The sequence below is a fragment of the Micromys minutus genome, assembly GCF_963924665.1.
Source record: "Micromys minutus genome assembly, chromosome: 12".
Lineage (NCBI taxonomy): Eukaryota > Metazoa > Chordata > Mammalia > Rodentia > Muridae > Micromys > Micromys minutus.
In genome coordinates, this window is record NC_137981.1 from 31,974,939 (window position 1) to 31,992,171 (window position 17,233).

Sequence of the window (17,233 nt, forward strand, 5' to 3'; positions counted from 1 at the left end):
CATGATCCCACCATGATCCATGATGGGATTTTTTGTTGTTCATTTAGAGAAAGGGTGTGTGTACGTATGTTTGTGCCATGGTGTGCATGTGGAGATCAGAGGACACTTGTTGGAGTTGGTTTTTTTTTGCTAGTGGGGGTCAAATTCTGGTTATGAGGCTAATGTGGCAAGCACTCTCCCTCTGGCACTATGATGGGATGTTGGGCCCAGTCTTGTGCAGTTACTCAGTGTCTTTAGTTCATGAGGTCACACTGACCATGTTGTGTACAGTTTTCATAGCTCCCCCTCCCCCTCCTCTGGGTCTCTACAGTTTTTCTGCTCCTTCTGCCACATGCTCTCAGCCTCAGAGCAGGAGATTCTTGAATGTTCTGCTTAAGGCTGGGCACTCACCAGTTAGTTATCCCCTATTTACAGCAGTTAGGAGTCTGCCTTAATTGACACCACTAGAAAAAGAAACATCTTTGTCCAAGGCTGAGATCATTCATTTAGGAGTATAACAGATTTAAAAGGTGGTTTAACATGTTTATTTAGCAAAACATCAGTAATCTCCCTCCTAGGACTTTGCAGCTGGGGCTTTAACAACACTCCCTAACCCCACCTGCAAACAGGGTTGTAATGCCTGGTAGTGAGTTAACTGTAGCATGCAGTCCCCAGCTGGGTAAGGCGGTGATGAGTCCCCCCCCCCCCATGTCTGCAAAACGACTTCCACTACTAGAAAAACTAGCCAGCTAGGAGGAGACTTGCAGCTTATTTCTTCAGTTCTCTGTGTCCTGCAACCAGAGTGTGTGATGTCTTCAGTAGTAGTATCTCACTGAGTTATGATGTGCACTCAAGAACAATGATTATTTGTTTTTAATAATAATTCAAATAATGTTATTTGAAAGGTTTCTGAAACCCCTGATCAACAGAACGGCCTTTGAAACAATGTAGTCTACACTGAGGTTTTAATTACTGAGTCAAGAAAAGGTCATTCACAACAAGAAAATTGTTTTAAAATAATGCTGCAGATTATACCTTTTCCCTCCAGAAGAGCTCAGTTACCATGTTCCTGTAGAACTTTCTTTTCCATAAAGGTCATATTCTTTGTAAAGGATGTAAGCTTTTAAGAGATTGGGCAGCGGAAGAAATGACATGAAGACAGGGCAGCGCAAACGTAACCGTCCCATACACTTCCGGATCTTAAGGCGGCACAAATGTTGTAGAGAACGGGGGTTCGCTAAAATAAGAAGAGAGGATTGCTTGGGGGTTTTTTGTTTGTTTGATTGTTTTTGTTTTTTGTTTTGTTTTGTTGACCTGAGGGTTTAGTTGGCAAATTTATTTGATATCTTTGTTAACAAGGTTTATATTTGGCATCCCTGTCTGTAGGAAACAGCTCTTCAGTCCTCATCATGGCCTATGTAGACAGTTTCAGAACTACATCAGTTGTTGAGTCTGACTTGTGAGACTCACATCCTTCAACTACTTAAATATCAGATTCCGAATCCTGTCTCTTGGGATTGGTTGAGAGTTCAAAGATCACCCCAGGAGAAACGAGATATAAAAAAAAAATCTTAATTTTATCTGTGAAAAAATCCATATGAAGAGCATCAATTGATATGCTACCAGGTTAGAGCTTAGCTTTTCCTCTCGCTCTTGCTGTTTATAACTTGCAGTTCCTGGTGTGAGCTGCTCCACAGCCATAGGTTAAGTGGACTGGGAACAAGTGTTACCTACCCACAAAGTTTTTTGCTTTGCTTTGCTGGGAGGAAGTAGTGATGACAAGCACACCTTAATTGTGGTTATGAATGCACCACTTTAAAGGAATGATATTTCTTTATTCTCTTTTAGGTCAACCTTCTAATCAGAAGTGTTCTAAAAATAAAATAAAAACACAATTAGAGTTTTGGTAAGAATTCTCTATAAGAACCATACTTACTCAGGATAAAATGTATTTCTGGCCAGAGCTTTTGTTTTTTGAGCACAGCTTTCAATTTTGAACAGATTTGAACTCGATCAACATAATCAAGCATCACACGAACAACTTTTCCAGAGAGATGCTGTAGCCATGACAAAGTTATGACTTCGCAAAACTGTGAGGAAAACAAGCAGAAAGCAAATGAAAGTCAGCATTGAGCATTGTGGTTGGGCAGAGTAATGAAGAGTGTGAACTCTCATGAGCTAAGCTCTTTCGCCTGAGTTCAGTGTGGCCTCAGAACCCCACACAAGGCAGTGAGTGGCAGATTGTTCTGTATGTTTGTCGATTGGCTTTCTACAACCAAGATTGCCTTGCCACTAGCTGTGGCCTTTTGGCAGCTCTAGCCATCAGAGTGAATGGGGGGTCCGAGAAGATACCCAGATATCCTTAAAAAAAAAAAAAAAAAGCAAGACAATGGGCTGACTTATGGCCAGCCAGCATGTATGAGTGAGTGTGTTTCTCCTGTTAAACACGAAGCTATGACACTCTGCTTGGAAGATTACTTCTGGTTCTGTAGGAGAAGATAATTAAACACTTTATCTTTTTAAAGAACATTTGTTTAATGTGTTTTTGTGTGTTCATGCATGGGCATGTTTTGAGGTCAGAGTACAATGGTACAGGGTTGGTTATCTCCTTCCATCATGGGTTCCAGGGATCAAACTCAAGTCATTAGGCTTAGTATCAAGTACCTTAACTCAATGAACCATTTTGCTAACCCTGTTTTTGTTTTTTTTTTTTTTTTTTTTTTTTTTGTGATAGAGTCTTATTGTGTTGCTCAGACTGGCCTCAAGTAATGGCTCCTGAGGAGCTGGGCCCACGTGTGCCTCCCAGCCCAGATGTCACTTTATTACAGCTTTTATTATCCTTCTGCATTTTTATTATTTATAACCTAGATTGGATCCTGATGCTTGACAAATAGGACAATTTCTGTCTTTAAATAATTTATGTGCCCTTAGACAAAATGCCCAAATGAGAATTGAAGTCATACTATATGAACTGTTTAGAAAATAATACCAGACAGTGTATGTTTAAATGCCAAATCAGTGCACAAAGTAACTCCTTCCCTGATTACCTGAAACATTTCACTTCATTTAACTGTTTCAAAGTCTCCCATTGATCATCCTGTTAAAAAGCCCTGGAAAAAGTTGAAGCTGAGGAAGATGGCGGAGGAGGTACGGCAAAGTGAAGAGGCTGTTGTGGGGGGTCTCTGCTCATCAGAAGGATGGCCAGAGGAGATGGGGTGATCAGATCTGAGAGCTAAAGGAGATAACCAAAGAAGCCTAGTGATCACAGGTATGGGGAGCTTAGAAACACTTCAGCTAAGTCTTTAAAGCCTTGTTTTTGGGTTGAACTTGTGAAACATTCTCATAGTGACAACTGAAGTCACTTTCTCCTCTGAATTGTTTCTGTACTTCTTACATCTTCCCACTGTTGGGTTTATTTTATGGTGTCAGATCTTCTAAACACATCATGTCTATTGTTACAGTTCTAGAAGGTAATGCTTAGGGAATACTGCCAGTACTGTGGGCTTACCATAGTATCTTTAATAACTGTAGATGTCCAGCCTTCAAAAGAACAAAAACGATGAACCCTTTCCCCATGAGGACAGTCAAAACATCGCTCAGTGTCATAGCCATAATTCAACAGCATCCTGAGCATGACTTCATCTTTCAATGTGTATTGAAGCGCTGATGGGAAATGCAAAGGGTTAACTCGGCAGAAGTAATTGACGTTGGCCCCATGCCTCAGTAATAGACTTATGAGCTCATAGTTGCCCATCCTGAGAGCTATCTGTAGGCAGTTGACTGGGTCTTGATTGGGTAGAGCTCCAGCACTCAGAAGCAGCTTAACAGAAGAGAGGTCACCATTTGAAACAGCAAAATACAAGGCCGACTTCCTTTGATCATCATAATGTTTACGGATTCTCTGATCCAGCATGAAATTCACATCAAATCCAGCCCGAATGAGAAGCTCCAGGCATTGGGGGTGCGCCCCAGCTGCTGCGCAGTGAACTGGACTGATCCCACTCATCTTGATGGCTGCAATATCCGTGACTGGGACCAATACCTTTAGAGCTCTGAGAAAGAATTTCAGCATGCACTTTAGGTTTTACAATGCAGACTTAACCTGTTTATGATCCTGTTATCCATACACTGAATGCTATATGTTTAATCGGGCAGCATTTAAGACCCCTAACAGAAGTGGGAGTTCCATTCATCAATAAACTCAGATGTCAAGATTTAGTAGAACCACTCTTTAGGTAGAAAACCGAATTAGCTCAGTCATCGGAGACCCAAGTTTTTCCATATTTCCCAAGCAGGTCTTAAAAAAAAAACTAGTTATTACAGTTTTCTGTTATTACAGTTACAGAATTGAACTTACAAGAAGTGGCCTTTGTCAGCTGCCACGTGAATGGGCAGGTGGCCTGAGCATTTAGGAATGTTGGCATCAGCTCCATACTCCAGCAAGAGACTCACAGAATCTGGATTCCCTCCTCTGACAGCTTCAAGTAAAATGGAGGAAGAGTCAGAGGCCTGACTGTGAACATCAGCTCCTGAAAAGACGACGTCTCGTTAGGCAAAAATTCTCTTTTCACTGTATTGCTTAACACTTAATAATGTACCACTACCTCTGCTGAAAAGCAGTTAGGGGGTGGAGAGAGGGCTCAGCAGTTAAGAGCAATTGTTGCTCTTCCAGAGGACCAGGTTTTGGTTCCCAGTAACCACATGGTGGTTCACAACCATCAGTAACTCAATCCGCTCTCAACTTTAGCTAGGAAAACTTAGGGTCTTTTACTATGAACAGTCTCTATTAAAATTAACAAATGCCCTCTGTCATCAAAGTGCTTTTAGAAGGCATGGCAAGTATAGTTGCTTATTGGTTCTGCTCTCTATGCAAGTGTGATGGGTTAGGGTGGCTTTTGTAAGAGCCTAGAGAGAAAGCTGTCTCTCACTAAGTATTTCTACTGAGTTCCAAATGCCAAAAGACATTAAACTACTATGACAGCCAGCTGAACCATTGTGTAGAAACTACTTTTATCCCATGGTTTTCTTCCACAACTAGTTTATATAGATAACACTTGAGAAAAGGGAGCACATAGTTTATATTTATATCATCATTGGTTCTTAGTGCTTTACTGTAACAGGTGCTAATTGTTTTATTTGATATTTATGCATATGCATGTTCCTCTTCATGTGTGTGTATCCCATGCACACGTGGTGCTCACAGAGGTCTGAAGAGGGCATCAAATCTGGAACTGGATACTGATGGTTGTGACTAGGAACCAAATCCTGGTCATCTGGAAGAGCAACAATTGCTGGTAACTGTGGCGCCATCTCTCCAGCCCTAACTTTGATCGCTACAAGGATAAGTTTACCCATGATTGTCTTTGTAGGGAAAGTGTCCTCCAGATCTAGGGCAGTAACTAGGAGGGAGCTGGTAGGTGAAGATGTTTGCATTGATGTCTCAGTGAAACAGCATCCTGAGCATCTTTACAGCACAATGGAGGATGTACCGTTAATTTAACAGATTCCCTATCACAAAACTGCACAAGATCCTCATTCCTAGAATGTACTAGGCAATCTAGTGAACGGTTTTTAATGTTCACTGCATCCTAGTCCCTTTATCTCTGCAAAAATTCCTAAACTTGAGATACGGCTCTGGTTAAAAGTGCTTGCTGCTCTTCCAGGAGACCGGAATTAAGTTTTCAGTGCCCAGGTTGGGTGGCTCACAACCACCTTTAATCCCAGCTGTGGGGGGTCCAGTGCCATCTTTCTAGTCTTCTTTGACACTTATACACTCATGGAACACACACACACACACACACACACACACACACACACACACACAGAGATGCATGTGATTAAAAAGAAAATCTTAGCCAGGTATTGGGAAGCAGAGACGTGGATCTCTGGGTCTGGGGCCAACCTGGTCTATATAGAAAGCTCCTGGAGCATGAGGTACGTAGAGAGACCCTGTCTCAAAATCAAAGATAAAAAAAAAAAAAAAGAATTTCTAAACTTCACAACCAACTCAGAAATAGGTTCTAATACTCTCACTTAAAGGTGAAGCAACTCCAGTTTTCTGGGTTAAGTTCCCCAAAGGCACACAGCCAGTAGACAAGCAAGGTAATTAATATTTGTGTGCACGTCTCCAGACCTAAGCTTACTTTTTTTTTTTTTTTTTTTTTTTTTTTTTTTTTTTCTGAGACAGGGTTTTTCTGTGTAACAGCCCTGGCTATCCTGGAACTAGTTCTGTAGACAAGGTTGGCCTTGAACTCACAGAGATCTCCCTGCCGCTGCCTTCCAAGTGCTGGGATTAAAGATGGTGCTACCACACCTTTAATATAGCTGCTGTGGCCACACAGGGTGGCAACGCAATGTGACTTAGAATCAGTGTGATTTACAGCTTCAAATCCTGGCTCACTGGCAAATTAGTGCTCAACTTGCTCAACCAGCAAGTGCTAGGTTAAAAGGTTATTTATTTATTAAAAGATATGTTACCTTCCCTCCATCCCTGTATCTAAGTCAGTGATCCTAATCAAAGGATTACTCTTAGGCTAGGGATGTAGTTTATTATTAGAGTTCTTGCTTAGAATACAGAAGACTTTGGTTTAAACTCCCTAAAAACACGAGAGACACAGAGACCCCTTTCCTCAAAGATGACAGAGCTCATGTTTACATTTTGATTTTCTAGTGAATAACATTAGACATCTATTAGATCACGTGTCAGGCATCATGCTAAACTTCAACAGCATTTGTTGGAGATATGCTTCCTGTATAGAAAAGACGTAAGTGTACAAAGTACAGTACTGATCTGTAGTATAGGAGACTCTGTCAGGTATTGCAGACCTGGACTACATATTACTAAAAAAATAAAGCTTCAGGACATGAGGAGAAAAAAGAAGATAATTACATTGTTGGGTTTTCATTAAATCTGTATATAAGGTAGCTGATTTGGAAAAAAAAGCTATGGATACACTGTTTCATTGGGCAGGTTAATGATGCTCTCAACGATCTATGTTTTCTGAGCTTAGTGTCCCTGCCAGTTAAGCCACAGCCTAGAATGGTCATCACTATAACACAGTGCTGCTGTAAGGGACTGGGGTTATTGGAAGAAGCGAGGCAGTTGGTACAATCTTTACCCTGATTCCTCAAGCTCAGGATGAGCTTAATGGAACCACATGTTTAAAGGACTGCATGTAGTGAGAGGCCAAATCTTTTAAGTTCAGACTCCATTTTAGAGAACCTGACCTAAGTCTGAACTCCGGTAAACTAACAGTCTGGTATCTGGCATTAGTTTCCAAGTTGCCCCCATCAAAACCTGAGCCTAGCTCCAGTCTCTAGGCTAATCCCCAACAAGACCAGTGCCTCCAGGTTATTCCTCCAACAAACCTGCACTCCCTGGTTACAAACCCACCCCCTGCCTAATGACCACCAATGCAGAGGGGAGGAGAAGTTACATTTATGATATGACTCCCAGCACCAGCCAATTGTGTTAAAGGCTGCAGTACCTGCCAATTAGATGCTTGCACCATATTCCCTGCTTGCTGTTTACTATAAAGCCTTGCTCCAGGGACATTCAGGGTTCCCTCCACCCCCAAACCAATCAAGGTAGTGCATGCTGGGGAGTGAGCTAGCTCGAATAGAATAAAGACCCCGCTGTGAGTTATATCAGATCGGCTCCTGTGTGGATTAATTTTTTTGGGGGGGGGGTCACTAACATTTCCCTAGTACTACAGTAGCACCACAAACCCCTAACTGCCTATCAGATACAAAGTACTCAGGAAGCATGAATTGTCCTTCCCGTCCCTTGGAGTTTGGTCGTACATCAGCAGAGGATGAGAACTCAAAGCAAAGAAGTCAGGAGGAATTTGATGTAATCTTAGCAACTTGATGTTTAGCAAGGTAGCCATGAGAGATTTGGTTTTTGTAGGAGCTGTGAACAGCTATTGTCTACTGGGGCTGAGGCAAACAGAGAAAGAGAGAGAGATAGAGGGAGAGAGGGAGGGAGAGGGAGGGAAGGAGGGAGGGAGGGAGAGGGATAGCAGACAACCAACACAACAGTATAAAACCTTTTTAGTAGATGAGGGAGTATCGGGCAAAGGTCATCTGCAGCCTCATAATTTCAGTAAAATTGGGTCACAAGAAATTCTGTCTCCATGATGAGTTGAGGATATTTTAATAGTCAACATCCACACACAATTTTCTCCAACACTGACCTGAATAAAATGCTAACTTCTATTATTTTGAAATACCCACCAAGAGGAACGCTTGGGGAGTCTGGAGAGATGGCTCAGTGGTTATTAAGAGCGCTGGCTGTCTCACATATATGGTCACTTGATTTTTGACAAAGGAGCTGTAAACATTCAATGGAAAAAGGACAGCCTCTTCAACAAATGGTGTTGGTTCAACTGGCACTCAGCATGCAGAAGAATGAAAATAGACCCTTTCTTATCTCCTTGTACAAAGCTCAAGTGCAAGTGGATCAAAGATCTCCACAATAAACCAGATACACTGAAACTATTAGATGAGAAAGTAAGGAAAACCTTAGAACACATAGGCACAGGAGAAAATTTTCTGAACAGAACACCAATGGCTTGTGCTCTAAGGTCAAAGATTGACAAATGGGACTTAATGAGATTGCAAAGTTTCTGTAAGGCTAAGGACACTGTCAAGAAAACAAAACAGCAGCCAACAGAGTGGGAAAAGATCTTTACCAACCCCACATCAGATAGAGGCCTAATATCCAAGGTATACAAAGAACTCAAGAAGTTAGACACCAGAGAATCAAACAACCCTATTTAAAAAATGGGGTACAGAGCTAAACAAAAAGTTCTCAATTGAAGAATATAGAATGGCTGAGAAGCATCTTAGGAAGTGCTTGACATCCTTAGTCATCAGGGAAATGCAAATCAAAACAACTCTGATATTCCACCTCACACCAGTCAGAATGGCTAAGATCAAAAATTCAGATGACAGCAGATGTTGGTGAGGTTGTGGAGAAAGAGGAACACTTTTCCTCTGTTGGTGGGGTTGTAAACTGGTACAACCACTCTGGAAATCAGTCTGGCGATTCCTCAGAAAACTGGACATAGTACTACCTGATGACCTAGTTATTCCACTTCTGGGCATATACCCCAGAGAAACTCCAACATACAACAAAGACACATGCACCGCAATGTTCATAGCAGCTCTATTTATAATAGCCAGAAGCTGGAAAGAACCCAGATGTCCTTCAGTAGATGAATGGATACAAAAATTGTGGTACATTTACACAATGGAGTACTACTCAGTTATCAGAACAATGACTTTATGAAATTCTTAAGAATTCTAGAGAATGTCATCCTGAGTGAGATAACCCAGTAACAAAAGAACAGACATAATATGCAGTCACTGATAATTGGATACTAACCCCAGAAAGCTCTGAACACCCCAGAAACAACTCACAGACTATATGAAGTTCAAGAAAAAAAAACATTATGCTTAAACTTTACACACCAAGAAAACGTTGACTAATTCCAGGTTACATCCTGTTTTACATGTACTTTATGCTCATTGTAACTAGTAAGATCTTAATGCACACTATCAACCTTTAAAAAAAACCAAGCACTGACAAAATGTATTTGTATACTTTTATGCAAAAATGCTTAAAATCTGTACATTTATCTTTGTTTTTTAAAATAAAGTTGTTCAATTAAAAAAAAAAAAAAAAAAGAGCACCGGCTGCTCTTCCAGAGGTCCTGGCTTCACTTCCCAGTATCCACATGACAGCTCACAACTGAAACTCTAGTTCCAGGGCATCTGTTTCATTGGTCTGTGGACTTCACATGCACATGGTGAATAGACATAGCTGCAGGCAATACACACACACACACACACACACACACACACACACAGAATTATTAAAAACAATAAGGACCCCCTAAAGCCCTACCCTTGGATCTCAGTACCCCTGTAACCAGCCATTGGGTAAGCCTTGCCTTTCTGCAGTAATAGTTGCATGATGCCAGTGTGTCCGCCCTGAGCAGCGAGGGCAAGAGGTGTGAATCCGTAGGCGCTCCGTGCATCCGGGTATGCTCCAGAGTTCAGCATCAGCTTCACCATGTCCTGGCTGCCTAGCTTGGCAGCTTCATGGAGAACTGTCCTCTCATTGGCACATCGAAGATTGACATCCGCTCCGTGGCTGATCAGCAAGGTGGCCATGTCGAAGGAGTCTTTCAGGACAGCTGGGGAAGGGTGAGGGGGATGTCACGACAACTCGAGTTAAGTGTCGTATTCGCTGGTGCCTTTGAGCTTCTTTTTGGTTTTTGGGTTTTTGAGACTTGATTTCTCTGCACAGTAGTGATGCTTGTCCTGGATTCGATTTCTAGACCAGACTGGCTTCAAACTCACAGAGATCTGTCTGCCTCTGCCTCCCAAGTTCTGGTATAAGGCATGTACCACTACTGCACATAGGTCTGCCTCTCAGCATCTCAAGGAACTCTCTCCCTCTCCCCCATGCCCCAGAATTCTGAGTTTAGGAAGCACATTTTAAAATGACACAGATACAAAATGGTGCTAGCAGTTTTGTATCAGTGGGATGTGTGTTTTCTGTAAGCTGTGAGAGACTAAGTTCAAGTTATTATCTTTTATTTTCTTAAGAAAATAGGAGCTTAGGGGAGAGGCTCACAAGCTCCACCCCTCTCTAGGACCCCTGGGCAGTTAATGGTTACAGGAGGATTGAGAGACATTTCCTCATTAGTAAGTTGTCCACGATCCTGCAAACACACTCTCACCTGAATTTCTTTAAGCAACCCCAATAAAATTCATTGGATCATCAAAAACAAGGACACAAGGTGGGGGTATCTGAAAAGAGGGAGGGGGTTGGAGGAGTGGGGCAGGAGAGGGTAAGAGGGAATGAACAGGACAGAAATACATTAGACTCATGTGAAAAAGTCATAAGGAGGGTAAATATACGAAGTGACCCTGTGTCCACCACCTAAAGATATGTCACACAGTATAAAGCCTTTCACTGTAGAGAAATGTTACAGGACACCCAGTGTTATGTGGAAATAATCTATGCTAACTTTTTTTATTTTTCTAAGAATGAAAGAAAAGAGGGCCAGTGAGGCAGCCTGGGCACTTGCTGCCAAGTCTGACAAACTGCCTCCCACCCCGGGCCACGCATGGCAGGAGAGAACCAATTTCCTCAAGTTGTCGTATGACCTCCACACATGTGCCATGGCACGTGTACCTCCAACACCCCCACAGACACTGAGTAAATAAATGTAAAACTATTATAAAATGGAAAAGAAACGCATGTGAACCACCTCATAACACTTCAGAAGGACGGACCTGCAAAGGCAAGCCTAAACTTGACGTTGCTCTTTCACCTGTGACATAGAGAAGCGGCGACAAGTTTCATTTACATGTTAATTCTATTTTTGGAATTGTTTCTCTAAACCATCTTTTATAAAAGTGAACTGTATCTTTTTAATGAGACTCTACATGCTAGCCCTGAGTCTTAAGACACTTGTAGCTGCTGAGTAGGAAAACCTAACAGCACACAGGAAGTGAGGGTTTGGACCTGGTTTCCAAAGTGTGGAATACACAATACTCCTTGAGGTTCTTTGGGATTAAAACGACTATGCAGTTAGCAGCAACCAAAACAAACAAAACGGGCGCAGGCCTGGACGTGCGAGCGCCACCGTCAGAGGCAGAGTTCCCACCATCACGGTGAGAGCCTTCAGAGGTTAATGTGTGCTTGTTTTTAACATGTGAGGTTTACTGTTATCACACAGACACCCGAGGTTTCGGGAGGGCTGAACTGACCCCCGGGTCTTGTGCATCCTGTGAGGTACCGCTCTGTGGCTGTGCGCCTCAGAAGAGGCTCTCGGGCTCAGTGTTGGTTTTCTCTGAATGGAAAGACTCAGACAGAGCCCAGTGAGACAGTGGGCAGCGCTGCTGAGAAGAACTGCATTTGTGCTGGGTTAAAGGGCCAGATTAGCATTCCCTAATTTCCCTAGGGAAAATCTATGCTAGCTTTTAACTCACTATGTGACTCAGACTGGCCTCAAAGTCAAGAATGCTTGGTTTAAGTGAAAGTCACCACAGCCAGCTATTTTCAAGCTGGTTTCTGTGTCTGATCAATGGGGACCAAATTGTCAATGTCCCTAAAGAAAAACATGTGGACATGGAGGGGACTGAGACTCTTTGGCAAAGACAACCTGTGCACTTACCTACAAGAAGAGGAGAATTGCCTTCGAAGTTCTTAGCATTTGGACTGCAGCCATTGCGAAGGAGAAAATGGGCATTTTCCAAGAGGCTACTGCTGACAGCCAGAAAAAGTGGTGTTTCACCGTTACGGGTGGGTTTTTCCCACATACTAGGTTTGGAAGCTGAAATAAATTCATCACACCACACAGGTTAAGACACAGAAATAAACCAACTCCTTAGAAGCATCCAGAAGAGTGAAGAGACGTTTACCGTTCAGGGTTGTTTCTAAGATGTTCTTGTTTAACTGCACTGCTGCCTTATGCAGAGGAAGCCAGCCATCCCCATTAGCTTCATCAAAGGCAGAACTGTACTTGGCAAAGTGTGCCAATGTGTCTTCCTTACCTAGTAACAAGGAAAGCAAAACAGATTCACATTTGGCGAGCACAGGAGCCCGCACTGCGTCTGAAGTCTCCCGCCAAAGCCAGCGAGAAAGAGCAGAATCCGAGAAAGAGCAGAATCCGAGCACCATCTTAAATGAAAGGCAAGTTTCAACATCATAGGCCAGGCACTGAAACTGTACCCAGCACTCCTCCCCACCCAGGCCCAGGAGCACCCCAGCTCTGTCTGTGCAGGAACTCTGGCATTGTTTGATAAGTTACCCTCAAGTATTTTCTCCCTGATCCTCCAAATGCAGTGCCACCAGTACTGCATCCCAACACAGACTGGATGCGGAATAGGAAGAGTACTTAACTGTCTCGATTGCTTCAACTATTGTCTTATAATCATCACTCAAAAAGGAATGGGATCTGCACAGATAAAAAAAAAGGCAATTATAAATCTAATGTTTCTGATCAAACCCTAAGGCAGCAGCAGGCGCTCGGTGGTGAGCTCCAGTACGAGGTGTCAAGGAGGCCTAATAGAGTCACTTGCTAAAAGGAGGGTGAGCAGCTGAGCGTTAGAACGCTTGCCCAGCACGCACAGCACCTTGGGTTTGATCCCCAGTGCACCCACTCGTGAACTCGCTTACATGCCCATGTACATACATGCAGTTGTGCATGAGCACACGGGGTAGGGGAGAGAGAGGGGCGGGGACATGGGGACATCACCTTTCATCCATGTAAATATCCAGCAAACTCTGTTGGATGATGAGCTGAGTATCAAAGTCAGTGTCTGCGTCCTCGCCACTGCTGCGGTGATCCATGTGAAACTTGGATGGGTTTATTGTCAAGTCAAAGGGATCAAAATACTTTCCCAGTTGTGAAAGGCTTTTTTCAACTGCTTAAAAATACAGGTGGCATTTAGAAAACTGGAAAGTTGATAGGGTTAATGAATGAATAAAATACAAAATTTTAAAACAAAAGATACATTTGAAAATTTCCCATGACTTTTAAGAGTTTTCTGGATTACCATTGAGTCAGCATACATTACTGTACATACACATTTATTTAAAGCTTATTTAGGAAAATCTTCTTTTCACATGAGACTTGGGTCATAAATCATTGCCAACTATATTCCAGAGATTAGTGTCTAAAATATATAAAGAACCACAAAAATTAAACACCCAACCCCTCAAATGATCTATCTAATTGGTGGCCAGTGAAGTGTGCAGACAGCGCTCACAAGGAGAACTGAAAAGGCCGGTATACTGGCTCCACAGTGCAGGAGGCGCTACACCGGCTTCTGGAGGAGGAAAGACATCAAGGCCTCATCCAGCGTTGGATCCAGCACATCACAATGACATGTCTAAGAGGATGTTCCCAGCAGTGTGAGAGCCAACCACTTTCTGATTGGCTGTGATACCCGCTCACAGGAAGGAATTCATGCTTGGTGCTGTCATCTGGGTCAACCTGCTTGAGGACATAGGTCGTTCGAGGGAACCCCGATGCTGTTTTACTAAATGGATGCTGTTTGTGGCCATAAATATGTGCTGCTCTAATCTTGGCTAGGCAAGAAGCTCCTCGGTGAATACAGAGACTCCTGAGGGATGGAGCGTGGAGTGTAAGTAACTGTGAGTGCTCAGCTATAGACGGGCCATATGTCAACATTCCCCTTACAAGGACGTAAGAGCTGGCAGATGAGGAAGAGGGGTCTAATGACAACTTTTACACATCAGCGCATAGCAGCTATGTGTAATTACGGGCACATGATCCACATAAAATGAAATCAGTCTAAATGCCAGCATAGCTGCAGTGGAGGAAGGGAAAGTTACTCTCTTTCAGAGACGTTGATTCTGGTAGGTTGCTCATGCTGTAGGGGACGGTCCCACATCCATGGACGGGGAAGGGCAGGGCTGATTGGATCTGGTGGGGTTTGGTAGCCATAAACTAGAGGAGATGAAGGTTCTGGGAAAGGACGCAGAGGGGGAGGTCCTAGGGGAGACTGAAAGAGTGGCAGATGGATATCAAGATAAATGCATAATTTTAAAAAAGAATAAATAAAAATATTTACAAACCAAACCCAACCAAATGAAAATGATCAGTTGAGAACAACAAGAAGAAAAGTCAGTTTATATCAACTTCCTTAGCCATCGGGAAAATCCATGTTAAAGCTGCCTTGTGGGGCTGAGGATATGGCTCAGTTAGCACACAAACACGGACCTAACTTTGCATCCCAGCACCCATGTAAAAAGCTGTGTAGCAGCACACATCTCCAACCCTGGCATCAGGGGACAGACTAGAGATAGCTAGATTCCTGGAGCTTCCTAGTCAGCCAGTCTGAATTAGCACAGGGTTCAGTGAAGGACCTGGTATCAAAAAATAAAATGGGGCAAATTTCTTTGGTCTCCAAAAGAACACAGGCTATTGGCCTTGACTCTGTTCACTCACGACAACTACAGGACAAGACCCTAAAATCAGACTTTCACTGCAGTAAAAAAAAAAAAAAAAAAAAAAAAAAAAAAAAAAAAAAAAACACAAAACAAACGATAACAAAAAATTCAAACTAACTAGGAAAATCCATTCGTGCTGGCTAGCTTTCATAGTGCCACACCAAGAGCTCGCAGCAGCAATAGTAACCGGCAAGACACGGCACAATAGTAACCGGCAAGACACGGCACAATAGTAACCGGCAAGACACGGCACCAGAGCAAACCCACCAAGCTCCACCCGAGGTGGAACAGATGGTTTCTAGGTCCCACCCCTCAATTGCAGCTGATATTTTCTAGGGGAGGAGAAATCGTTTTTTAAAAGATGTAACTACAAATAGGATTCCTGTGCTCCAGTGGATAGCCTTGCTCCCGCCCCAAACACACACACACACACACACACACACACACACACACACACACGTATGGACAGTGCCAAGGGGACTTGACATGAAGCTGGCAAGAGGACATGTTGGGGGAAATAGACAACCATTTATAGGTATATGCACTCATAAAAATGCCAAGAATGAAGAAAAGTTTAAAATAAGGTGGAGCACAATAGAGGAGTACACACACATCAGCCTTCTCCCTTCACACATGTGTATGCTGGAGCACATACATACATACATGTGCACAGCATATACATGCATGCATAAGACACATGTGATACACACATGCACACACACATATTAACATACACATGTGCACACACATGCACACACTCATGCACATATACATACAGGCAAACAAAAACATAGAGTCACACACACACATGCACACGTAGGCTACATAAAAGTAGAAAGGGGCCGTGGAGGAAATGGTCTTAGAGGAGGAAGAAGAGGAGAGGAGAGCAATGGATACATATGTTACGAGAGTCAAAGGCAGAACTCTATAGGGAAGGAAGGGCTCAGCCAGAGGGCCGGGGGACAGTCTAATGGCATGCACATATGAAAATGACATACTAACATCCATTTACTTGATAACTCCAAAATGTAAAGCAAAAATGTATGTAAATACTGTAAAACAATAAACAGAAAAACCCCCTTTTTGTAAAGAATTAAATGAAACTTTTAAAGAGAGTTTAAAAAAAAAAGCCTGGGTCATTTTTGCCAGGTTGAAAGTATTTATTGCTTATTTTAGACACAGCTGGTGAGTTTTTCCTCAATGGTTATAGTACTCAAAAGATGATCTTTCCTATATACAGTAAATATTGTGCTAAAAATTCTGTTTTATCTAGTAAACACCAAACATGACCGCGCTATGGGAATAAATACCCTACAAAGAAGAGGAACAGCAGCAGTTAAGAATAGCCTGTGTATCAGGCAAAAATCTAAATGATTTATAAAGAACACTACCATTTTGATATAGAATAGGCTCCAAAGACTAATTTTTACCTTTTTTTATATCCTCTAGGGCTTCTCTGAAGTTCCCATGTTGCAGGTTTAGCTGGATCTCCACTTTCCTCTGGTGACTATTATAAATAGCCTTCCTATAAATACTTGATCATAAGACAGGCTGGCATGTTCTCCTTGTTTTTCTCATGTGGGTTTTTGCTGTTTGGAAATGTGTCCTCTTTTCTTCTTTGCTAGATTCATCAAATTTAAACAATTTTATCTTCTTTGGGAAATAGAAAGCTGAGTGTCGATCATGAACAAGAATTCATGTTCTTAAGTCTTAGGGAGATAGCCACTGGAAAATGGAATTTCTTAATTAAGAGGAACCAACAATTTAGTTCTGATGGCATTATCAAAAGTTTACTTAACTGCTAACTCTAGCAGTACTGGCCTGCAACCCCAGCTACTAAAAAGGCTGAGGCAGGAAAATTCCTGTTCTGACCTGTCTGGGCTACAGGGTGAGCTCATAGCTAGCCTAAGTAACTGAGTAACTTAGTAAGACCCGTTCTCAAAAGAAAAAGTGGGCTGGAGCTACACTGCTCAGTGGCAGGGTGCTTGCTCAGCACCATGAGACCCAAGGTTAAATCCCAATACCATTAGAACAGTTAACTGTACCAGTTTACAGTCCCACCAACACTGGAGGAGTGTTCCTCTTTCTCCACATCCTTGCCAGCATCTGCTGTCACCTGAGTTTTTGATCTTTATCATTCTGACTGGTGTGAGGTGGAATCTCAGGTTTGTTGTTTTGATTTGCATTTCCCTGATGACTAAGGATGTTGAGCATTTCTTTAGGTGCTTTTCTGCCATTCGGTATTCCTCAGTTGAG

At 42.5% G+C, this 17,233-nt stretch overlaps 1 protein-coding gene across 4 annotated transcripts; it reads right to left on the reverse strand.

Moving 5' to 3' along the window:
• Window positions 1-666: 666 nt before the first annotated feature.
• ASB14 (ankyrin repeat and SOCS box containing 14) lies at window positions 667-16,470 on the reverse strand. 4 transcript variants are annotated; one of them, XM_080925849.1, is made up of 11 exons: window positions 16,408-16,442; window positions 15,980-16,029; window positions 13,257-13,425; window positions 12,901-12,956; window positions 12,421-12,552; window positions 12,174-12,332; window positions 9,936-10,181; window positions 4,337-4,508; window positions 3,488-4,031; window positions 1,916-2,069; window positions 667-1,216 (listed from the first exon to the last, which is right to left on the reverse strand). In XM_080925849.1, the coding sequence occupies exons 3-11, from the start codon at window positions 13,349-13,351 to the stop codon at window positions 1,038-1,040; spliced, it is 1,737 nt and encodes a 578-aa protein (XP_080781975.1). In that variant the 5' UTR covers window positions 13,352-13,425; window positions 15,980-16,029; window positions 16,408-16,442; the 3' UTR covers window positions 667-1,037. The 4 variants fall into 4 exon arrangements, with proteins under 4 accessions (XP_080781975.1, XP_080781972.1, XP_080781973.1 ...); XM_080925846.1 differs by lacking the exon at window positions 15,980-16,029 and having other exon boundaries at window positions 16,408-16,470; XM_080925847.1 differs by lacking the exon at window positions 15,980-16,029 and having other exon boundaries at window positions 13,257-13,428; window positions 16,408-16,464.
• Window positions 16,471-17,233: the final 763 nt, after the last annotated feature.

Excerpts from the sequence above, each read along its gene's own strand:
- ASB14 (XM_080925846.1), bottom strand. The coding sequence starts at position 13,351 with ATGGATCACCGCAGCAGTGGCGAGGACGCAGACACTGACTTTGATACT. Across the intron at positions 2,070-3,487 it reads CAGTTATTAAAGATACTATG|TTTTGCGAAGTCATAACTTT; the intron begins GTAAGCCCACAG and ends TTTTCCTCACAG. Across the intron at positions 1,217-1,915 it reads AGAAATACATTTTATCCTGA|CGAACCCCCGTTCTCTACAA; the intron begins GTAAGTATGGTT and ends TTCTTATTTTAG.